The sequence below is a fragment of the Neolamprologus brichardi genome, chromosome 3 (assembly GCF_056152115.1).
Source record: "Neolamprologus brichardi isolate AB-2024 chromosome 3, ASM5615211v1, whole genome shotgun sequence".
In the NCBI taxonomy this organism is placed as follows: Eukaryota; Metazoa; Chordata; class Actinopteri; order Cichliformes; family Cichlidae; genus Neolamprologus; species Neolamprologus brichardi.
The window spans coordinates 33,090,445-33,114,307 of record NC_142106.1 but is presented as its reverse complement, the minus strand read 5'-3'; the positions used below and the strand labels follow the sequence as shown (position 1 = coordinate 33,114,307).

Genomic DNA, 23,863 nt, shown 5'->3' with positions numbered 1-23,863 from the left:
CTTCAATTTCCGGCGTCGCCGAAATTAAAAGCCCGTTTCCGCTGTGCTGAAGCAGACTGCACTCGCGATGCTTCCTTAAAGAAATTACCTTTCTGTGGCAGCAAACATACCGTATAGACTAATATCTAATAGTTATTAAGTAACTTGGTGCATTTTGTTCCAGCTCGCTGTCAGATTTTGCTGCTGCTCCATGCTCTAACGCAAAGATGGCGGAAGAGGAGAAGAGTGGTGAGGCTGTGGAAAACAAAGACGAGCTGCAGATTATGAAGGTAACTCTTCTCAGCGGAATCACACATTTATTCAAATGCTCCGACTGTCTCCAGCCTTTGTGCCCGGCTAGCTTCCCGTGAGGACGGTGTCATGTGTTGCTTCCTTGGAGTCTCCAGAAACAACAGCTGGCTGCAGCTGTCACGCCGAAGAACAGATTTTTTTTTTAGTACTAGCTTTAAGTTTTGCTGGTATGTCAGGTGCAGGAGTGCCACACTTACCCTTCTGTAGCTAGATTGGCCACAGATGTTTCACACCACAGCTTTAAACCACCAGATAACGGGCTGATATTCGCGCTTTGCTTTGATCTGTGCACTTCTTGCTGAGTCACCACATTGTCAGGGTGCCTCGGCTTCAGTGCACCAAGGATGAGGAGTGCAGCTGTACTGATTTGTTCTCTGCAGGCCCTTCGATGGTTCATGCCTTATAATGTTACAAAAACGAACTCTTTCAATACCAATACTTCACTCTGGGAGTACTGTGTAGCAGACGTTCACTTAGGAGTGAAGTATGGTTAACTTAGAAAACGAGAAAAAACTAACAGTGAACATGCAGTAACACAATACCGCACAAAAGTCTTGTACTAATATTTTCAGTGGTCTTGAGCAATAGTTTTCCAGGTTTTATGGAGGTCTTTCAAAGTGTTTCTTTTGACATCGTCTCCTTTTTCACCCCTTTCCAGTCCAGATCTTATACCTGACCATTTTCATAGGAATGCTGTTGTTTGTTTGCTTAAATGACTCCAAAGGGAAATGTGAATCATCCAAGCCTGAAAATGCTGTCATGTCTACACATAACAAACATGTTGGCAAAGAACCGATTTTTAATTGTATCTTTAGGGACTTTTTTACCAGCAGCTTGTCACAAAAATGCATAATTTTTGCACAAATGGGCGATTCCCAAAGAGATATTAGCGTAAAACTATGCTATATCTCATGCATGGTGTGCAGTGTGTCCTTAAGAAAAATAAGGAAACTGAACAAGTGGCAACAGGTCTGATGAAGTGATGAACCCACATTTTACATATGACAGTGCTTTTTGGTCCAAATCTTTGTTAGTATGTACTGATGAGAGCCAGTGATGTTGAAGATCTTATCAAAATTAGTGAAATTCTGAACACAGATAATACCGTCATATTTTGATCCATGTGGAAAAAGTCTGATGGGCAGTGGCTCCATTTTCAGGGGTTTAGGATCATCTTCACAGAGAACAGAACAAAAGGCAGCCAGCATCCAAAGAAGAGCTTTGAATGTCATTAAAGAAGCCACAAGAACTATTGCCTTTGTATACTCTATTTCCATATATGTTTATTAATTTTAATAAATCTCTGTACACCTGTTTTCCAACATGGTGTAAAGAAATCTGCAGTGGCTACAGACGTTTGCACAGAACCTTCCCAAGTGTAGTATAAACTGTTAGTACTAGTTAAATTATTAGTTACTCAGGTAGTTTCACTCCTCAGCAGTATTTGTTGATGTGTTGTTGTGTCTCAGTGTTGTACTACAGGCAGATGTGGTTGAGAGAAATGTCTTTTTGATCTAATTTTATGTCTGTTTCTTGTCTTCTCTCCCGACAGGAGCTGGTGGATGTGCTGTATAAGTTCAGAGATTGTTATTTTGAGACTCACAGTGTGGAGGATGCAGGACGGAAACACAGCGACGTAGCAGAAGAGATGGCACGGGCGCTGAAGAAGCTGGAGGAAAAAGAAGGTAAGGGTCTCTTTACATTAATAAAAAAAAAAAGTGAGTTAATTTGCAGGCTTTCATTCACAACTGCTCCGTTTACAACTTCCAACAGAAGCCTTTAAACACAAAGCCGAGTTCTTGCTGCAAAAGGGACGATGTCTGAACGTGGCTCCAGACTTCAGTGCTGCAGCAGAGGAGTGTCTGTCCCGCGCGGTGAAGCTGGAGCCTGGCCTGGTGGAGGGCTGGAACACGTTAGGGGAGCAGTACTGGAAAAAAGGAGACCTGATCGGTGCCAAAAACTGCTTCACTGGTGCCTTACAGCAGGTAATGATGGAGAAAGGAAGGTTTGTCCTCTTTGGTTTATTGTCTTCTCACATTCCACACCTGCAAACACTCCTGCTTTTACCAGGTTACTTCATTTTTTTTCCACAATTTATCCCGGGAATCTCTTGTAATTCAAACTTTATTATGAATAATTGTTATACACATATTAATACATTTTCAGTTTATGTGATGTGACCCAAGTTTCCAGTTACTGGTGAAACAATCTCCACATTTCTAATCATTGAATCCAAACCAGGAAACACAAAATCCACTTCAAATTGGTTTGTGTTCAGCTGATCTCTGCTCAGGCAGACAGATCTGTTAGATTATTATATTATATTAGCTCATTATCTCCATAGTTGTTGGTCTGAAGCTTTAATCGTAACAGGAAGAAACCCCTGGCAGGTCCAGACGCAGGCAGGAGCAGCCATCTGCTGTGACCTGTGGGGGATGAGGGGAGGGAAACTGGATAAAAGTGACACAGTGGAAGAGAGCCAGAGATTAATAATGAAAACTGATTGATACAATAGTGGTGTATAAGCACATTGTGAGTGAAAAGCAGGGATTGAAGAAGAAATGCTTAGTGAATCATGGGAAGTTTAAGCCTAAGCTTATTTCAGCATATCTAAGGGATTGTTCAGGGTCACTTGATCCAGCTATGCTTAACTATAAGCTAATAAACAACAAGTAAGCCAGCAGTCTGTGAGCAAAGAGCTCTAACGGGGCGATGCGGTGCTATGAGGTCTTTAAGATGAGAGCCTGATTATTCAAGACTTTGTGAGGAGCAGGATTTTTAATTCAGTTCTGGATATAACAGACAGCCAATGTGGGAGAAATATGCCTGCTTTTCCAATCCCTGTCAGTACTTCCACTGAAGTGTTCTGCAACAACATCTGGTGAATTTAAAAGCTGTTTCTGAGCATTAATCCAGATAACATCTCCTATCCTTTCTGTTAGGATTCATTCATGTTAGTATGTTTTGTTTTCCACCTCTGTAGAGCAAGAACAAAGTGTCTCTTCGTAACTTGTCCATGGTGCTGAGGCAGCTGCCCGCGGCTGACAACGACGCTCACGGCAAGCAGGTGCTGGAAAGCGTGGACATGGCCCGGCAGGCCGTGCAGCTGGACGTGAAGGATGGGACGTCCTGGTGTGAGTAGAGTGAAGACAGACGGTGCTCTTTGTTAGAGATGCTAAAGACTGTTGGGACATTAATTCATGTCGTTCTGCCTTTGTTTTTACAGATATCCTGGGAAATGCCTACGTGTCGCTGTTTTTCACTTGTGGACAGAATCCACAGCTATCTCAACAAGCTCTAAGTGCCTACACACAATCTGTGAGTACAGACTTAAACGGATACACACCAGAGGGAATACCGATAAATAAATAAATAAATAATCAACATGCGCATCTGTATTTTATTCCCGTTTTCCTCCTGTGTAGGAGACGGTGGATCGAGCTGCCTCTTGTTACCCGGAGCTGCATTTCAACAGATCCACGCTGTTCCAGTACGAGGAGATGTACGGGTCTGCGCTCGCCGGCTACAGTCGAGCAGCCGAGCTCGACCCCGGCTGGAAGGAGCCACCAGAGAGAGAGAAGCAGCTGCTGGAATATTTGGAGAAAGTGACCGAACTCCTACAGAACAAGGTAGGAGACTCTTTACAAAAGTACCGGCATACTGTTTATGTCCTGTTACAAAAACGTACAGAAAAGAAGTCGGTGAAAATCATGCTGTGATTTGGTCGTGCTAAGAGTCCCCAAGGTGGTTTATCAGCCACCATCAGATTTAATATTATCAATGACTAAGTAAGCTCTGACATGCTGATGCTGTAAAATACCCAGTAATACTCCAAAATGTTAATGATTGACATGTAATCAGTGGCAGCAAAGTGATTTCTGTCTAGAGTAAAAGGGTAATCTAAATGATGTAGCTCTTGACTCCTGACACAAAATAATGGCTACAGAAATCATGTCATTGAGTCAAGTACGGATTTTAAAAAAGAAAAGAAAAGTAGAGTTAACTGAAGTGGTTAAACGTAATTCAAGTATTTTAAGATCACATAATTTCTTTAATGTCATCATCTCTTTATTACACATGTTGTCTTTATTGTTAGTCGTAGTTATGTGTATGAGTAGCACACGACCTTTGAGCCTGTTTGCTTCCACTGTTATAAATGCTTATCAGTGACATACAAGTCGGTTTTCTGTTTTTGTTTTTTTGGTTTTTTTTTTAACCACATGATGGCAGCAAAGAGCATATTTGACTCTAGTTTTTCCCTTAAGCTTCAGTCTGCCTTGTGTGTTCAGGGGAAGGTGAAAGCCCGCCGGTTACGGACGATGTTGTCGAACCTCAACACGTCTGCTTTGGGCCCCTGCTCGTCTCCTCAGTTTCGCTCCCCGGCAGGCCGTGTGGGCAGCCTGGAACCCCGGACACTTTCCTCCCTGACACATGGCCACAATGCTGGGGTGGCCGCTCTGGGGAAGGTGGTGTTCAGCCTGGCCTCTGAGGGTCGCATGGCCTTGTAAGAGAATCTTATTTAACAGTAATGGTCCTTTAATGCACGTGCAGCTTGACTCTGGCTGTAAAAGTGAAGTAATGTGAAATCTTGCAATCTTCTTTTTTTTATTTTTCCTCCAGTACGTTTGGCATGGTGGACAGTGAGGAGACTTGTATAGTGGTGATGGTTTACAACACAGCAGATAGCTGGGGCGTCCTAATAGGAGATTCTGTAGTCATTCCTGAACCTCAAGTTAAACGACACAGTATAACCCATAAAGATAAGGTAAGTGTTGCATTAATGAATGCTGTTTACAATCAACGCAATAACGTCTGAGTATGTGACCTTCTCTTGTCCTCTCTACCAGTCATTTGATTTTAGAAGTATACGAGTGGACTCTCCTCTGCTGCTCATCGTCAACGGCAAGAAGCAAAACGCTAAAAGTCAGATCGCTGCCTCCGTCAGCTACAAGCCTCAGAGCGAGTGAAGCAGACTGAAAGCCCAAGGACCAAGCTTTCTCGTTTTCTCTCTTTTTGCTGGATTTTGAAGCATTTGTAGCAGTTTTATGCAGTTCTGTAAATAGGTCACCGTGTTACATTTCTTTGTATTTATAAACCTTTTTTATACTCCGTGGGTGTGGGGCCGAACGTGGGTTATTTGTAAAGGAAAGAACCTGTGACGTGACAGTTGTGACCTCAGTTTAAAAAAAAAAAATTTAAAAAAAAAAAAAAAAAAAAAAAAAAATTTAAAAAAAAGGGAGAGAGAAAAAAAATATGTATCACTTTTTTTAAGTGTATTTTTTTTCTTGTATGTTAAAACTAAAGTTCTCAAAAAAAGACATTTTGAGTTGTCCCATAAGAAGTACTTCTTTTTTTTTTTTTCTTTTAAATTTGAAAGTAGTAATGTAACAAAGCCTTTGGCGAACCTGATGCACCCGCAAACTGATGCAACTGAATTAAATTCAGCTGTTATTATGATTTTTAACTTTTTATTTAAAGTTGTGACATGGCCTGATGATCAACTTTCAGCATGCTGTCTATCCACTGTAACTCATGTCTCCACAAACCAGTTTTTATGGTCTGGCTTGTACTGCTTTGGTTTTGCAGTGAAAAACTCATTCACATCACATCTTGGATCCCAATAAAGAACTGATCACAGCTCAGGTTTAAGGTTTCCTGCTTTGTATAACAGGATATATACATGTGAAAATGAAGGTTTTCTACAGGACTACACGATTATGCAGTGACCCAGTCAAAGTCCAGACCTCAATGAACTGAAGCATGGCTATAAAGAAGAGTGGGCCAAAATTCCTCTACTACTACAGGAAAGGCTGACAAGGTCATACAGGAAATGATTACTTCAGATTGTTGCTATTAAATTTTCACAGCACTGCATGAAGTGTTTCCAGAAGCAAATCTTTTGTAGCATTATGTAAATTAATAGATGCATTTAAATGGTCATGCTGCATGTAGTATAAAACACGGAGCAGAATCTGATGAATAAACCTGAAAAATCCCATAAAATCTTTGTTCCAAAATAAAGTTTTAAAAATCTCTCTTCCCCTAAAGTTTTTCTTCTCCCTCATCTCTGATGTTATGAAACTTTGAGGATCCAGTGGTGTTGTGCCTCTTTCTCTAATAAATCCTCCAACTGACCACCTATATGAAATGATCCATTTGTACTTTTTCTTTTAAAGCTTTACAGTAATCCACTTGGCCTTTTTAGACAACTCTTCATTACTTTATAATCCTATATTTAAATACAGAAATGAGGAAAAAGTGATTGCACCTGAAAGCTTTTTGTTAAGAGACAGATAAGTGTTAGGTGTAAGACATAACTCTGTGAAAAAATGCTTGAGATTTTTATTATTTTCTTAGGAATAACATATAACAAAATATAAAATGAAATCCCATATTTGTTAATACTGTTAAACACATATTTATGGTTTGAACAGGAAATAAACTGCACAAAATAAGAGCAAACGTCTCCTGCTAAAGTGAGTACAGCAGAACAGAGAGTAACATGGATAACTGCAGACTGCTGCTCTCAGTGCTTCCTGATGAAGGGCCGGCATTTATCCCTGCCAGGGGAGCTGAACTGGAAGAAGGTCTTTCCTCCATCAGCCTCCAGGGCGGACAAGAATCGACTGTCCCCTTCAGGGCCGAGGGACAGGAACGGAGGGCTCCTCTGAGGAGTCGCATGCCGAGCCACCCCTGAGTGAAACACAGGAGGTTGATGGATGTCTTTCATTGTTATTCTCACTAAAAAATTCCCTTACATAGACATTCAGCTCATTACTCCTGCTGTTCTTTCCTGATGACAAAGTCTTTTTGATAAAAGCCCTGTCTTCTCTCGTTGCCATTAAGCATTATTCTTTTACCCTGATTCCTTCCTCTTCTCATTCATCAACGTGAGCACAATGTGAAAGCTGATTTTATGAAAGCAGAGTCCTTATTTATCTTTGTTTTCTGAACATAAGTGATATTTTACTATGGATTTTAGTAGTTTTTCTGCCAAACATTGCTTTAGTTAAGTGCAGGTAATAGAGGCCATGATGACTTCTTCACATTGTTTGTGTACTCAGCCAACAACAAAAACTTACTACTTCTTACCCAACAACATTTACTAATAATGCCTTTAACATTTAGGCATTATTAGTAAATGTTGTTAGGTAACACTTTTAAAAAGCATATATTATATATATTATTATATCATTATTATTAACAGAAGTTGTTTATTGTATCATATATTATTAGCCTCATGAAAAACTGACTTTTTTATTGAGCCATTGCACAGACCACTACTGTGCAATGATGTGTTTTAACTTGTTATGGTCAAAGTGTGTAAAATCAAGTTAAAACTGAGGGTTATCTTCCAATTTACACACAGTTTAACACTTCAGCAAGGGTTTGGAGATGGATATACAAAGCTACTGCAGTGTCTCCGAACCAGAGTGAGAAACACATCAAGAAATTCAAAGAGAGCCACACAGAGCAAGCCTGGCAGAGATAGGAAACAAAATGTTTAATATAAGTCTCTGGAAAGAAAACTGGTACGAGATGTGGCTAAAGACCTCAGAACAACTCTGAAGACACAAGGGAATGACTTTGCTAAGTCTGGAAATTTAATTTGTTGGTTTAGTTTAGTGCCTGCACAGGAATGGACTGCAAGGTTGCAGACCAAGAAAAACTGAATTTTTGCAGAAGAGACACTTTCAAGACAGAATGAAGTGAGGACAACCTGGAGAATATTTATGGAGACTGGAGGCGCTTTCTTTGGCCAGAGAGATGCTGCTTATGTTTGGAGAAAGCAGGGAGAGGCGTATAACCCAAAGAACACGGTCTACACAATGAAACACGGTTTAGGAAGCATTATGCTTTATGCATGCTTACGTCCGGAACTGGGAATCTCATCAATGTGGTAGGAATCATGAAGAAAGGACACGTGACGATTTTGAAAGAAAACCTGAAGCAATCAGCAGCAAAACTGGATCTGTATCGTCGATTTGTCTTACAACACGACAACGACCCAAAACATAGTTTTCTCCTGGTCAAGAACGACCCCCAGATAACCAAAGTGAACGTCACTGACTTGCCTGCGCAAAGCATAAGACCAAGGTTCATGCCAGAAGACCAGCAAATCTGGAGAGGTTTTTGAGATGTACCAAAGAATAATGGGCTGGGACAGCTCAGGACACGTGTGCGAGACTTAATAAAACTAGCATGGTTGGAAAAGCTGTGTTAAAAATTCCCTGTACTTGGTAAATAGTGATAGGGGGGCTAAAATTCTGTCATTTGTGATTAAGCACAAATGCTGCTGTTTATATTTGAAAACAATATTATGGTTTGACCTAGGGCTGGGCGATATGGCCTAAAATCCATATCGCGGTATAATTTAAAGCACATGCGGTAACGATATATATCACGATATATTATTTTCTTCTGTTTAACGTATTTTCCACACTATAAGGCAGACTTAAAATCCTTTAATTTTCTCAAAAATCGAGAGTGTGCCTTATGTATGAATTCTGGTTGTGCTTACTGACCTCGAACCGATTTTGGTGTGCAGAAATCTGTTAAAAAATGTTTTAGTACAACTTTGGTAAGCCGCACAGCTTGATGGATTGTCAGAGCATTACAGCTGCCGTAGTGAGGAGCTTCGCGGAGTAATCTGGGTCCAAAACTCCGTCCGCTCAGGTCCCAAAGTCAAGCGAATACTGAGAGTTAAAAACGGTCTAAATTCTTTCATCTTTAATAAAATCATCAGCATGAGTAGGAAATTAGCTCGCTAGTTTCCACCTAAACATGACATACCATGTTCTGACTGAGAGATTTTTGAAACGAATTAAAACGTACAGCTCTGCTACCACTTCCAACATAAATGAAGACAGAAAACTAAACAGCAGCGGCGTTTGCAGGGTTACTGAAGTTGGACTACCTGGTATATAATGTTGTGCTACGTGATTGCTAGCGACACAGCTATGTTAGCATAACATGAGCACAGTGAAGCTGGAGGATGAACGCCAACTTTTTTTCCACTCGATAAAAGTTAACGTGAGGGATTCTGGTGGTCAGGGACAAATGCAATCGCATAGCAGGATGCTATACACGGGCCAAACTTCAGTCAGGAGAACAACTGATATAATCCATCCACAATACAAGGTTAGTTATTAATATACTGCAACAACACGGGAATAGAGCAGCTGCGAGAGAATTCAACATTAATGAATCAATGTTAGGGAAGTGGATGAAGCGCAGTTTTTGGCTTTCCCCATATCTTAAAAGTGCTTCATCTCTTTGCTATGACTGTCGCCCGGTGTTCTGGGAATCCATCCTACCTGGAAAAACGTCCTACCCAATGTTTCTGCGCAGACGCGGCGCATGTGCACAACACCAACGCCAAATTTACTACTTTTTCTCTCACCCATCCGGAATACTTCTTAAGGTTATGGTTAGGGTTATGGTTAGGGGTAGGGTTAGGTTTAGTCGCAAGTCACCGTCAAATTATAATACAGGTAAGACGTTTTGTCAGAGTAGGATGGTTTCTCAGAACACCGGCATTTGCAGATGATAATGGTTGTAACCGCTGCGATGCTTTCAACCAAAACAGGCGCAGCTTGATGACGTTGTCAACATGCGCAATCGCGATAGAGCGGTATAGTCAAAATCTCTATTGTTGGCCAAATTTATATAGTTTATATCGTATATCGTTTATATCGCCCACCCCTAGTTTGACCTTTAAAAGTTAAAATAACTAGTCATGCCTTTGTCCATTGTCATAAACTAGTTGCCAAGCCTTCATCTCTGTCCAACAATGCACCTTTAAAAACTACAAATGAACAACAATGTACTGACATTACCGGCATTATTATCAGCGTTGTAGTCTTGATGTCCCATTTGTTGCTCTGTATGTCTTTCTCCAGCACCCACCACCATGCTACGCATCCTCAGAGAGTCGTACAGCCCCTGTAGTTTCTGGTACTGCCGGTTTCTCTGCATCAGCTTCTCAGACACCTCGCTGTAATTCCTCTTGTACTCGTCCATCATCTGGCCATCAGGATACAGAGAAATCTATTTTTTACTCTATGTATGTCTTCAAGATTCACAGTTAAGACGACCACGTGCTCCCTATAATTTTACATCTTAGCCTTTGAAGCTATTTTACACCAGGTTACAAGTTTAGTGTATTAATGTCTTGTGTGGCGATGAGAGTTGTGTCATTTACTTTCTTCAGGGAGGCGATTTCTCCTTTCAAGGCGGTAAGCTCCAGTTCTCTACTCTGGTTCTGCTGAGTCAGCATCTTCTCCATCTGCTTCAGCTGTGATTCGGCCCGTGACAGACTGTACTCTTGATAGATACGCTCTTGATGCACCTGCACACACCAAGACTTACACGCTACACAAGATCTGACTGACATAAACGGACCATCAGGGTTTATATACGGGGAAGTACACAGCCAGCTGAGCACCTCAGAATCCGCTGATTGTTTACCAACTCACCTTTTTCATAATTTTAATTCTTTAAATAAACAGAATCTCAAATTTAGCATTTAGCATGACTTAAAAAAAAAAAATTATATTAGAAAAAGGGGAGGGATCACAGCTAGAAAATTATCCTGGTTTCAAACGTAGATAAAAAAGAGACCACTTACATTCTGTAACTTGTTTTGATCAGATGGGCATGGCATCATTACATATGCTAATACTACTTTACGAATAAAAAATTAGATTTTTCTGGGATGATGTGGGAGCTTCTCTCACATTTGTCTGCTTTTGTATTGATTGTTCACATGGAGATACTTGACCTGATAGCTCCAGAAGGCCAGAGCACGAGAACTGATGTCCAGCACTATGTCTGGTCGCAGACCTGTCAGCACCATCGCTTTATACTCCTCAGAGGGCGACAGCTCCATCCTCACAATGTCCAGCTTTCCAGACAGTGCAGACGAGCATGCAGGGCAGATGACTGGAGAACGGCTGAACTTCTCAGATCCGTGCTGATCGCAGAAAACATGTGAGCACGCTGTGACCCAAGCGAAGGCGCTCAGCTTAGCGCGACACTTTGGGAAATTACACAGGAGGGTGTCATCGCAGATGGACATGCCTTTGTAAAGGACAGGAAAAAGTCATTCAGAGAAAAAAACTACAAAGCAAAAAAAATGATGTCCAAAGACTAACAATCAAATTTCCATAACACAAGGCCCAATGCGATGCAGGAGTAATTTGGTCTTTGTTTGAACTATTTTAATCACAATCAGACATTATTTTAGAGGTCTACATTTTACTTTAATCTGAAACCTTTGTATTAAAAGCAAGGTGGACAATAGTTTTTATTAATACAGCTGCAGCTGGCCTTAACCTACAACATTTTGGTAATTTATAGGAGCTTATTTATTACATGTTTAAATAATTTTGTTCACATATTCCCACAAATTGTTTTTATCAGGTTTTTTGTAGGTACATATTTCATGTACCTACAAAATGTTAATCAAAAGCTAAGCTACAGTAACTGTATGGGGGCTAAAATAACTCTATAGATCCCACGTTGGATAAATGTACTTTTTACAATGGAATAAAGCAAAGGTTATTATTTGTAAACACTGAAACCCTTTTTATTTAATTTTTTTTATAATATATATTTATGAAAAAATAAAACTGTTAAAATACAGTTTTGTTGTATAAAACGTAAAAGCTCTGCTACCCAAAATTGAGCAGCATTATCGACATTAGATGCTAGCACTAGAAGGTTAGCTAGTGAAAGCCTGAGGCGCTCTGCACTTGCTAATAACAAGCTCGTTAAAGTGTCATTTCAACCCTTTTTTTCCTTTAGCAGACTATTAAAAAATATATACTTTCGACATTATACACACGGACTTTAACACAACCCTAAAACACTGGTGAAAATGGCTAATTTCAAAGACCAAAACCTACCGTTAATTCTTTACTCTGAAGATGACCCCGCAAGTGACATCACTGCTGAAATCTGATTGGCTGATACAGCTCAAGCTCTACCAATCACGATGGCAAAACCTTTTCACTACAATTTAAGAACTTTAGAATAACTCACAAAGTTAGGGCCAAACTTTTAATGTAAATCTCAAGCAGGATTCGTGTTATATTTAATTATTATTATTATTATTATTATTATTATTATTATTATTATTATTATTATTATTATTATTATTATTATTATTATTATTATAACATATATCCAGTGAAGCCCTACAAACTGTGGTGTGGAAAAATAAACAAAAAAAATAAAAATTAGGCCTACATTACCACTGGTAGCTACCACACTAAGCTACAGTAAGTTCAATTCTGAATTTGCAGAAGAAGCGGCTGACCTCACTCTACTTTCCGGATTCAGATTGTGTGCAGCAAGAATGTTGGAAGTGCCATCTACTTTGCTGTTGTGTGCTTGGAAGGCAGCATCAATCCCAGAGATGGCAGCAGGCTATACAAACTGATTCAGAAGGCAGGAACCATCGTTGGCAACAGGTGGTCACCGAATAAACTGCTCTCCATAGTGGCAAACCCATCTCACCTACTCCACTCCACAGTACTGAGCTACCAAAACTCATTCTCTCTCAGACTTGCTCAATCCGCCTGCCGTAAAGAACACTTCAAAGAATTCCTCATTCCTGCCATTCTCTGTAAAACTGTACAAAAACTCTTCTTTCTGAGACAGGTGAGCACACCTGTCAGGCATAAGATTCCACACACATAATACATATTATGTATTATATCGTCTTGCAGGTGTCTCTATGTAATAAAGCAGTAATGGAAATAAGTATAATATTTCAGTTACTGTACTTCACTGTCTAACATTATGAAGCCACATAGCACATATATTGGCAAAAACGTATATGTTGCCTTTTTGAATTCTTGTTTTTTTTTTTTGTAGCTGCTTTTACTGGCACAAGTATTTATGCTTCCAGGCTTCCTTACAAAAGGGACATAAATAAAACAACAACAACAATGATAATGATAATGTGATCTGGATATCAGTGAAGGAACCATTAATGCCAGAGATGATATATTATGTGCCATCTGTTGCTATCCTGGATTTCAGGAAGGACCATGCTTGTTTCAGCATAACAACAACAACAACAACAACAACAACAACAACAATAATAATAATAATAATAATAATAATAATAATAATAATGGTTTTACATGTTATAGTGTCCTAACGTTTCTTTCTTTCTTTCTTTTTCTTTCTTTTCGAAATAGTGCCGTATTTCAAAGTGACGTGAAAAAGCTTGACTAAAGTCCATCATTGTGAGCTTAAACTGTTAAACTCTGAATGGCAGGCATTTCCTCAAAATCAAATACTGCCCATTTTCCCTACACAGCTTCTGAGCGGACAGTCTATATGCTTTATGTGAGACACCTACTTAAATATGGCCCCCTTCCTCCTCCGCCACCACTTTTTTTTCTCCCCCTCTCCTGCTTTTATCCATTTCTCCACGTGGTACAGGAGTAAAGGCAGGGGGTGAAAGAGGGGCATTGTGTTGTGCAGCAGCGGGTCCGGGGGTTCATAGTGAGAGAGGGGAGATGCTCACTCAACTGTGTCCAGCACGCCATTGTCAAAGATTCCCATCTATTCTCTGCCTTTTAAATAGAGCTCCAGTGTAAGATGCTTTTTTTTTGGGTGGTGGTGGTGCTGGGGGTGGGTATTATGCGCTCGGTGATAACACACACGAATTACATGCACGCATGTGGAATGGATGTGTGGCCCCACTTGCAAACATTAGCCGCTCGCTGCACTGTTGTTGATAATTGGCCCCGAGGAAATCAAAGGCTACATCTCGCCTATCTACACTTCTCAGCTCAATGCTGGGAAGGCAGATTTTTGACTCATGCTGACGGAAACCACCTGCCAGCTTGACTTCATTATTATGACTAGGATCAAAGTATAGGTGCAGATCGAGGCATGGCACCTGATTGCTAAGTTACCTGTTGGATTAGTTTTACGCGTGTTACTGCATCTTAATCAGAGCCATCGTCCTCTCTCTCTCTCTCTCTCTCTCTCTCTCTCTCTCTCTCTCTCTCTCTCTTGCTATAATGATTGAAACATTTATCGCGAACAAAAAGGACACATCTTACGCCCGTTTTAATTTGTTTTTTAGACATCCAACGGGCTTTGACGCCATTGTCGGTTTTTTATTGAAAGTTTATGGCTGCAGCGTGAGAGTGTTAAGAAAAATAAAGCTGGGGGGGGGGGGGGGGGGGAGAGATAGAAAGAAAAAGAGAACCGGGGAGGCTGTGTGTTGCACGCCATTCAAATGCAAATATCATAGAACAAGGAGTGGTTCTGTGTGCGTGTGTGTATATAGTGTGTATGTGTGACTGTGTGTGCGCTCCCTGTATGTGCATGCAGTGGGGCAGCAGTGGGAGAGGAGGGGCGCAAATTGGACAAGTTTTTTTGGGGGGTAGAAGAGACTTTAGAAAACAGCCACACACACGGCAAGCTTCATGTGACACGGTGCAGCCCGGCGGATTTCCAAACATCACTTTTTCTTTTTGGAACTTTGTTCCATGAAAGACCCGCTCTTTCAAAACTCCCCCTTTCTTCTTCTTCTTCTTCTTCTTCTTCTTCTTTCTTTTTTAAGCCAAGGACTTGCAGCACATCTTAAATTTGGATGCTCTCGGAAGCTCGTCCAAGTGCGCAAGAAAAAAAACTGCCATTGAACCGACGGATGCCCCCCTCTCCGCCTGACTCGCCGTGAATCATGTCACGCCGGAAACAGAAGAGACCCCAGCATCTCGTTAACGCGGATCCAGGGGGCCCGAGGCTGCAGTCGCACGGTGAGAAAACATGTTTACGAGTGTTCGTGCGCTTTTTATTTTTGGATGTCTGATGTTTCTTTCTTTCTTTCTTTCTTTCTTTCTTTCTTTCTTACTTTCTTTTTGTTAAATCAAAGCGGCATAAGGTTGTTATAAACAACATTGCTCACAGGCTACTGGCTGCTTGTGAAATTCACTGTAAGAACTTAAATCTTTAAAGTCATTTACCAACGCAAAAGTTAGCATTTAAGTCATGAGCGGGTTTTCTTTGATTTCTTTTCTCTAACTTTTGCAAGTTCATGTTTGCTTTGCATTCCGACAAATGCACCTGATTTAACTGACTGAAAAAAGTCCCACCTCACAATTCTGCTTACTAGTTTAGTGCAATAGACCCCACTTATAAATGAGACCTGGGGCACTTTGGACGGGGCCAATAAACTTGCTCTTGTGGGTAGGATTAACTAACGTACATCTGTGGCCATTTTCGTGTGCTGTTCATCCTCTTGGAGACCAACAGGCTGCTCAGCGCTGACTGCTGGAGGGCTTTGATTAGTATGGAGCACTCTCTTACTTCTTCACAATAAGGTGCAATAGGGTGGGGGCGGGGGGGCAGTGGTTTTTTTGGGGGGTAAAGATTAATCTTCCACCCTTTCTATTCTGATCTTCTTTTGCTCTTCATCCATGCTTTTCTTCCTTATGTGCCCCTCTCCCCCTCATTTTTCCACCTTTCTTAATACAGCCCCCCTCCCCTTTCTTTGCTCCTTCTTTCTCACCCTTTAGCCCTATTGACTGTATACTCCTAACACAGGAGGGGGGATTGAAAACATTTCAGAGAATATGGAGGTTTTTGTCACATTATTAGTGGGATATAGCTTCTGATGCATGCACCAGCTCCCCTGGGGCAAACTCTCACAATTAATAGTGGAAGTTTTAGTTTGAGGCTTATCTGCTTGCAGGTTTGTAGGGAAGGAGTTTCGCTTGAGGTACAGTCTTTCATTCCATCACTGTCTCTCCAGGAGGGAGTAGTTAGTTTGTCTCTCCATTGTTGTTACCCTCCCCCTCATTTCTTTTTCTTTTTTACTCTTTCTCACTCCGTGCTCAAGATTTCTGAAAGAATTTGACCCCTGAGCGCCAGAGGTCAGATTAGTTGACCAATCAGAGTGTGTGGACAGTGCCCAGAACCCTTAGCTTGGCCTGACCCTTGACCTCCACTGTGACGTAAGGCGGGGGAGGGTGAATAGGGAGATGAAAGACGTAACCGCTGTAGGGAGTGGGTTAAGAGGGGCTATGGGTTGTCTTGGTGATGCCCATTGTCCTCTAAAATGTGTTGCTATAGCAGCAAGGTGGTCTGTGAGCTTTTTTTTTGTATGTGTGTGCACAAGATGTTTGAGGAGTTTTACTCCGGAGAGCACAGATTGAGACAAGATATCACAAAGACTCGTGGACGGTTGAGTTTCTTGTTTATTTGCATGTTCAAGGCCACTTTCCAGCAGGAATTTCTTTTGATGTTGTAACTGTATCTTTTGGTATGCACACAGAATTTTTTAAAACTAAATTCATAAACAATAACTGGAGGCAAAGGAACAAACAGAGTTCAGATAAATTCACAAAGCTGTATATTTGGGTTGATATCGGAGCTTTGTCAAATAAACATGCAGGTTTAAAAAAAAAAAAAACCCTCATCATTCTTCTTTTTCTTCTAAATCCTCAGATGACCATCTGGGCTTAAAGTCACCATCCACATCTCTCGGCTCAGAAGTGACCTCATCAGGATCCTCCTCCTCCTCTTCCCCCACATCTCTTCAAGACTGCCAGCCGCCTCTGGCCCCTCGCCCATCCCCTGGAGGGCTCCACGCGCCCTCCTTACCCAGCGAGAGCTCACCTCCTCCCCACTGGCCCAGCCACATTGCCCCCTACACAACATCTCTTCCCAACACCCACTCCTCCCTCTCCCCGGACTTCCCTCACCCGTCGCTGTCTTCCCAGACTCACTCACCTCCCCCCCTGGGTCAGACCTCTGGTTCCCACAGCCAAGGGAACTCTCATTCCACCATGACCTCCCCGCAGACTGGAAGTTCAGCCACCACCACTACCTCCACCTCATCTTCCTCCTCCTCTTCTCATTGTGTGCCACCTCACCGTGAAAGCTCAAGTCCAGGTCAACAGCAGGCCACCAGCTCACCAGGGGAGCAGGGACAGAGCCAGGTCCCTCCCACACTGGCGGTGCTCTTAGAGGAGCTGAGGGTTTTACAACAGCGCCAAATCCACCAGATGCAGATAACAGAAGAGATCTGCAGGCACGTTCTGAGGCTTGGAGGAGCTGTCTTTGGCCAGGACAACAATGCACAAGCCAGTGGAACGGAAAGCAACCTGAAACCTAACGGAGCAGCATCTTCATCCCCAACGCATCCTTCCACTGCCACTCCAGTCACCACAGCCTCGTCACTTTTGACTGGCCTTCCATCAGCTCTCTTCCCCCAACCGGCTGTCTCCAAGTCAGGCGCTTCACACATCAACGGCAGCAGAGCTGCATCTTCCTCTACCTCGTCCTCATTATCATCTTCTTCCTCATCTCTTTCATCCACTATTAGCTCCTCTGTTGCCTCCCTACACCCCTTGTCCCTGTCGCTGGGCCTGCCACCGCGCTACCTCCATGAAAAATCGTCTAACACCTCTTCATTCGCTCACAGTAATGGCGTCAGCTTCCCAACTCCTTCACTTCCTCCCACCAGCCATCCCCAGGACCTCCAGTCCAGCTCCTCTCTTACCTCTGCCTCCTCATCAGGACGCCCTCAGCACATCTGCCGCTTTTGTGGGAAGGTGCTGAGCAGCGACTCGTCCCTGCAGATCCACCTGAGGTCCCACACAGGGGAAAGGCCCTACCAGTGTCCAGTCTGCCTGAGCCGTTTCACAACTAGGGGGAACCTTAAAGCTCATTTCCTGCGACACAGAGAGCAGAACCCAGAGCTGTCGCTCTCCCTGCTGCCCCCAGCGCTGTCAGAGCAAACACAGGGCGGATCGGCCACAGGGAGCATCCAGAGGAGGCGCAAACGGCGAGCTGATGATGATGAAACATTTAACGCGGTGAAAGGAAGCGTTCCCGGCATCACAGAGAGCATGGCTTTAGGATTCCTGTCCAGTGGCTCGGCTCGGGCCTCGCCTTCCTCCCTACCTCTGCCCCCCTCTGTGGACATGGCTCTGCTGTCCACAGCCCATTCGCTGCTACAGCTGAACAGAGCTTCAGCGGCAGCTGCTGCAAGCGCATCCAGCAGTGTGCTCCCGTCTTCCTCTTCGTCCTCTTCGTCCTCTGTGGGCAGCCAGTTTAAAGGAGCAAAGCAGCAGCGCTTTGACGAAAACACTCCTCCTCACTCGAGCCTCCATTCAGCCTCGCCGTACTCCCAGCTGGCTCACCTGCCTAAGATTCTCTTCCCTGGAGGTACCTCCCCTCACCACCTCGCGCTTCTCCGACCACCGGGACACCCATCCACCTCCCACCTCACTTCGCCTCATCAGCTACCCTTCCCTTTCCCACCTTTCCCCAAACCATCTGCCTCCTCCCCCTCCTCATCCTCTCCCACTACCTCTACCTCTGATACATCCAAGTTGCAGCGGCTGGTACAGAAGCTTGAAAAGCAGCCTCACACAGGTGTCTCCTCCTCTTCTTCTGCCTCTTCACCCTCCACCTCCTCACACATCACTACTGAAGCCAATGGAGACACCCATGGCCACGACCTGACCACCACCTCCAGTGCCTACCGCAGGGAAATGTTGGCTGCTCTTGGACTGAGTCCTAGTGCTAATGCTGCAGGTTCAGAGACAAGCCAGGGTTCGGGCACTACTACAACTAACCCATCTCTCCCTGTCGTCCAGGCTGCTAATCAGTGTGGTGTGTGTTTGCGTGTTCTTAGCTGCCCCAGAGCTCTTCGCTTGCACCAGGCCACACATTTGGGAGAGCGCCCGTTCCCTTGTAAGCTTTGTGGTCGTTCCTTCTCAACAAAGGGCAGCCTTAGGGCCCACCTGGCCACTCACCGTGCGAGGCCGCCCAATAGCCGTGCCCTGAACTCCTGCCCGCTGTGCCCACGCAAGTTCACCAATGCCCTGGTTCTTCAGCACCACATCCGCTTGCACCTCGGAGGACAGATACCGCCCGATGAAGATGTGCCCCCGGAAGATGCTGCAGAAATGGACAGTGGCGTCTTTGATGATGGTGAGAATGACTCCATTAGCTCCCAATCTAAAACACAGCTCCTTCCTTTGGCCTTAACAACAGGCACCAAGTCTCAAATTGATGCTTTAAGCTCAGGGTCCACTTTTAAGCAATCTGCAGCTAATGACACCACATCTGTGAAGACAGAGGAATCAGAGCGCTCCACGCCCAGTGTTAGCCCACCTCTGACCCATAACCTCACTTCAGCAGGGCCAGAGGACAGCATCCCAGCTGACGGTAGCCTGGTGAATGGCTCCATGTCCTCTGAGGAGGAGACCCACACTGACCTGGGCAGCCCTTTCAAAGCACCCCCAGCTTTGGCAAATGGAGATTCAGAGGGTGACGACGTCCCCCTTTCTCTCTGCATTTCAAAGCCTGGTGCAGAAAATGATCTGCCACACAGAGGTGTTAATCATGATGAAGAGTCCTCGACAGATAAACCCACAATAACTCCTGATAGTAACCCCACTGCAAATCCCGTACCTTCACTCCCCCCTCCCGTCAGCCCCACAGCTATCCCAGAAGCAGATGAGGCCTGTGGCAGTGCACCACATGAGTCACAGGAACGAGATGCTGTCCACAGTAAAGGGAAAAGTGAAACACTCAGAGATTCTTTGTCTGGGTTGGACACAGAGCTGGACAAGGACACTCCAGAAAAGCCTTCAGCGGATGCTGAGCCCTCGGTCCCAGCAGCATCAGCACCAACACCAGCACCTACACCACACACACAGCCTCATCGCCCAGAGAAACCATACAGCTGCTCCCACTGTGGAAAGGCTTATGCTAGCCGGAGCGGACTTAAGGTGAAAGAAGAGATAATAGATAGTGTGATGTAAAAGTTTTTAATTTGAGATTTTGTATCTGTAAATAAATATCCTTGTGTCCTGTCAACAGGGTCATATGAAGACCCACCCCGGCGTGTTGACCAGTACCCCCTCCAAGGCTCAAACCAATGACAATGACTTTGCGGAGGATCGTAAAAACGCCGCACAGCAGGATGAAAAGCAGGGATTGGTTAAATCCCCCGAGAAAGGCGACAGCACAGATCCTCTGCCGAACAGCGTCGGCTGTGACGCGACAGACGAGGCTATGGACACCACCGCGTAGAAAGTTAGTGCTGTTGAATGTCAGTTTTTAAGGGTCCTGACAAGGGAATGTATTTTTCTTTTACTTAATAGAACGAGATTTGTTTCCTAGCGTAATAATAATTCTAATTCATATTTACCTTTTTGTTAGGCAGATAGGTCTGCTGTAGTTTATACTGTAGTATGATTCCAGTGATTTTGTGAATGTAGTGTTTTAGCTATGTATTTTTCTATTTTGGAGACCACGGTGAGGCCTTATTTACACACTTCACAGCATTACCATGAGCTGAATTATTTGTTCTTTTTTCTGTTATCGTGGTGCTTGTTCAGCACAGACTCTATGATAGCTGATTTTTGTGTTTTTTTGTTTGTTTGTTTTTTAAAAAGAAGAGTGTCCAGAATTTTACAAAAGGAACTCAATACCAAAACAGGCCAGATTAGGAATGGCCAGAGTTTGTAAATACAGCTGCGGTTACATTTTAAGACTTCTTATTGTTTCCTACTTTGTTCCTTTTTTTTTTTTAATGTGATGCTGCTGAATGCATGTGCCGAGCTACACTGTGAGCTGCACTTTGCCTTGTGCTGCCGAAAAACCTGCTGAAATGATTGAATCCGTGATGCTGTTTGGTCGTAATGCTGCCGGTGACTGTGTGAGTCCCATACTTACAACTGTAAGCTCCCCCGGCCCTCACAGGGCCCTGTTTGTGTTGCTGTATTGATGGTTGCTGTTATCTGCATTGTGAAACCCGCAACAAGTATGAGCCCCGTCCGTTATAACCGCCCTCCCGCCTCCTCCTTCATCCTCCCTTCTCTCTCAGAGCACTTGAGGGTGTCCTGCTCCTGCACCAACTGTCTGCACTCACTGCATTCCTGCTTTAGCTCAGTTTAGCTTTTTGTATGCTTTGCTCCCCCCTTTGTAAACCCTTTTTTCTTTTTTTTGTAGCAAAGACAAAAATATGTTCCCATGAGATGTATAAAAGATAAATAAAACAAAAGGCAATGTGAAGAGGAGACCTGTTTGTTGCTCGTCTGGTGGGTTTCGTTTTGTGGGAGGGGGGGGGCATTTTTTGTCTGGGTTGGGTTTAATCCCGTGTCTCTGTGAAGTCATCTATCTGTTTAAGTATTCTGCTTGCATGACTCTTATTCTGTGTGCACACTGTTGGTCAGTTTTCTCTTGTTTGTTCCAGTTTCTCTGTGTGTCTGGATTGGAGGAGGAGGAGGAGGAAGGTGGGGTCCTTTGTCTGAGACTCTGGGCTAGCTGTCTCCAGATTCTGCTTTTTCTTTTCTTTTTCTTTTTTTGCTCTCGGTGTCTTTTAATATGTTTCAGTTCCCCTGCGCTGTTGATGTGTGTGTGTGTGTGAAAAGGATAATCGGAGCCTGTATGAGTGTGATTGAGGGTGCAGCTGTAGAGGCTGCCACCTCCCTCCCTATACCCCCCCTCTCCTGCCTTTCGCTCCCCTTCTCTGTGTCATACTCTCTTTCATACTCACTCCTTTTTTCTTTTAAATTTTCTCTTTCATTTCGCTCCCTCACTCTTTTTGCTCCACCCGTCACCCCTACACTCCCCCGTGTAATGAGCTGACACACAGGAAGCTCTAATCCTCACACAATGCCGGCCCTCGTCCCCCCTCGCACAGTGACTGGGAGCGGGACAGGGGGCAACAGGGACCAACCTGGTCCAGCTGTCCCCAAAATGGCCGCCTTTAATCCCTCTAGTTTTTTTTTTTTTTTTTTTTTAGCCCACAGGGGCTCCCTGAAACCATGACAACTGGTAACCAATGAAAAGAATGCCCAGGGCAGGGAGCGGGACAAAGGGAGAGAAAGAAGCCATGTGTGAGAAGTTTGTCCACATGCGTTCATGAGTGACAGCGGACGTGTCTCAATCAAAAAAAAAAAAAAAAGACAAAAAGAGAGAGAGAGCGGGAGCGAGAGACAGAAAAGAAGCCATTTAGATAGAAGTGAATATAAAATCCAACAGGTGTGATGCTGGATGTGTTTACAGGCTTTAATCACGCCTCATCACACTCATCAGTGAGCTTTAATCAACCCTCTGTGGGCATCAATCATCTCCAGGGAAAAAGGACAAAAGTTTCTCAAGGGGTCAAAGGTCAGCGTTTAAACCTGTTTAGCCTTGGAGCAATGAGGAATTAGCATCGTTTTAAAAGACAAAGAAACTGATTACTTCACAGTCGCCAGTAATTAATTTGATCTGATTAATTAAAGCTGCCATTCAAGCGAAACATCCTCGAATAAATCCTTAAAAAAAACAACAAAAAAAACAAAAAGGCTGATGATTAATTAGTGATTTGATTTTTGAATCGGGACAATAATAGCTGTAAAAATGTGCAATATGAGTCACGTATTTTTAACTTTTTAAATAATTTTTTTGTTCCCCAGGCTGTATTAGTGGGATAGGAGTTTTGTTTGTTTTGTCTCTTTTTTGCTTAAAATGTTCTCATTATGCTCTGTAAGTATTCGCTGATCACATCAGACATTTCCTCACAAACAGAGCCGCACAGTTTTACATCATAACTGTGACCGACACACAGGAACAAAGATGAAGTATTTGGATCTTCTGTGAGTTCATTTTGAGCATCTGGTGATTTGATTGTTGAGGCTGATTCTTAATTAACAGTTTGTCTGCAGTGACCTGGCTCTTACATCTCCAGGTTAAGTGTTTGCCTGTTAATTAGACATAACAGAGATCAGAAAATGGGTCAGACAAAAGACAAAATAGAAAAAACAAAAATGCACTATGAAAATAAAAACACAAAATTTATTTTTTTTTATACTTTATACATTTGTTTTTATGTTCACTGCAAACCCTTTTACTTTAGAGACTTTATTTCTTGTAACTGACCTGTAGCAGCCTACCTGTAGTACCTTCACAGCCCACCAGGTGGACCCAACGCACACTTTGGGGAGAATCACGAGTAAGCAAACAAAGCAAACAACAAAGAAAGAAAGATAAAAATGACCTACTGGTTTTTCTACTTTTCAATAATATCTGCATTATTGAAGGTTCACGTGCGCTTGATGTTTTTTCTCTCGGATCTTTCTCTTTTAAATCATCTTCATTTCAGTCAGAATCAAATCGAGATCACTAGAAACTGATAATTTATCACCATTCAGTTTATTTCATATCCACAAGAGGGCGCAATAGCTTGTGTTTGGTTATCCATCAAACAGCAGAAACAGAAACGTATGAATTACTTGTTGCAGCAACACTGACACGACTCTTAATTAAATGTACATTTAAGCCTCACACAGACACGCATCAGCTAAGTTACGCTATTTCCCTCAGTTTTATAAACCAGTATAACTGTTTTATTACAACATTGCCTGTGTTATAAACAACATCACAACACTGTAATGGGATGTACTTAAAGTGAAGGAGAAAAGTCTTAGTCTTACACGAGTGGATAATTACGACCATTGTTCGGATGAGCCTTAAAGTGAACATTTCTAACAGCATTATATCATCAAACTGTCTCCTGATGCATTTGCACAAT

The 23,863-nt window shown here is 43.0% G+C and overlaps 3 protein-coding genes across 3 annotated transcripts; 2 read left to right on the top strand and 1 right to left on the bottom strand.

Annotated features, from left to right (window-relative positions):
* The first annotated feature begins 22 nt into the window (after positions 1 to 22).
* On the top strand, positions 23 to 5,651 carry ttc5 (tetratricopeptide repeat domain 5). The gene is made up of 9 exons (XM_087839326.1): positions 23 to 269; positions 1,844 to 1,976; positions 2,065 to 2,276; positions 3,275 to 3,425; positions 3,518 to 3,609; positions 3,717 to 3,920; positions 4,581 to 4,795; positions 4,912 to 5,056; positions 5,139 to 5,651. The coding sequence occupies exons 1-9, from the start codon at positions 207 to 209 to the stop codon at positions 5,256 to 5,258; spliced, it is 1,335 nt and encodes a 444-aa protein (XP_087695452.1). The 5' UTR covers positions 23 to 206; the 3' UTR covers positions 5,259 to 5,651.
* Positions 5,652 to 6,620: 969 nt separating this feature from the next.
* ccnb1ip1 (cyclin B1 interacting protein 1) lies at positions 6,621 to 12,245 on the bottom strand. The gene is made up of 5 exons (XM_006801696.2): positions 12,201 to 12,245; positions 11,075 to 11,373; positions 10,496 to 10,642; positions 10,131 to 10,317; positions 6,621 to 6,984 (listed from the first exon to the last, which is right to left on the bottom strand). Exons 2-5 carry the CDS (start codon positions 11,369 to 11,371, stop codon positions 6,818 to 6,820), a joined length of 798 nt encoding a protein of 265 aa, XP_006801759.1. The 5' UTR covers positions 11,372 to 11,373; positions 12,201 to 12,245; the 3' UTR covers positions 6,621 to 6,817.
* A 2,487-nt stretch (positions 12,246 to 14,732) lies between these two features.
* si:ch211-212k18.5 (uncharacterized) lies at positions 14,733 to 21,346 on the top strand. The gene is made up of 3 exons (XM_006801695.3): positions 14,733 to 15,080; positions 16,771 to 20,069; positions 20,161 to 21,346. The coding sequence occupies exons 1-3, from the start codon at positions 15,005 to 15,007 to the stop codon at positions 20,371 to 20,373; spliced, it is 3,588 nt and encodes a 1,195-aa protein (XP_006801758.2). The 5' UTR covers positions 14,733 to 15,004; the 3' UTR covers positions 20,374 to 21,346.
* The last annotated feature ends 2,517 nt before the right edge of the window (positions 21,347 to 23,863 follow it).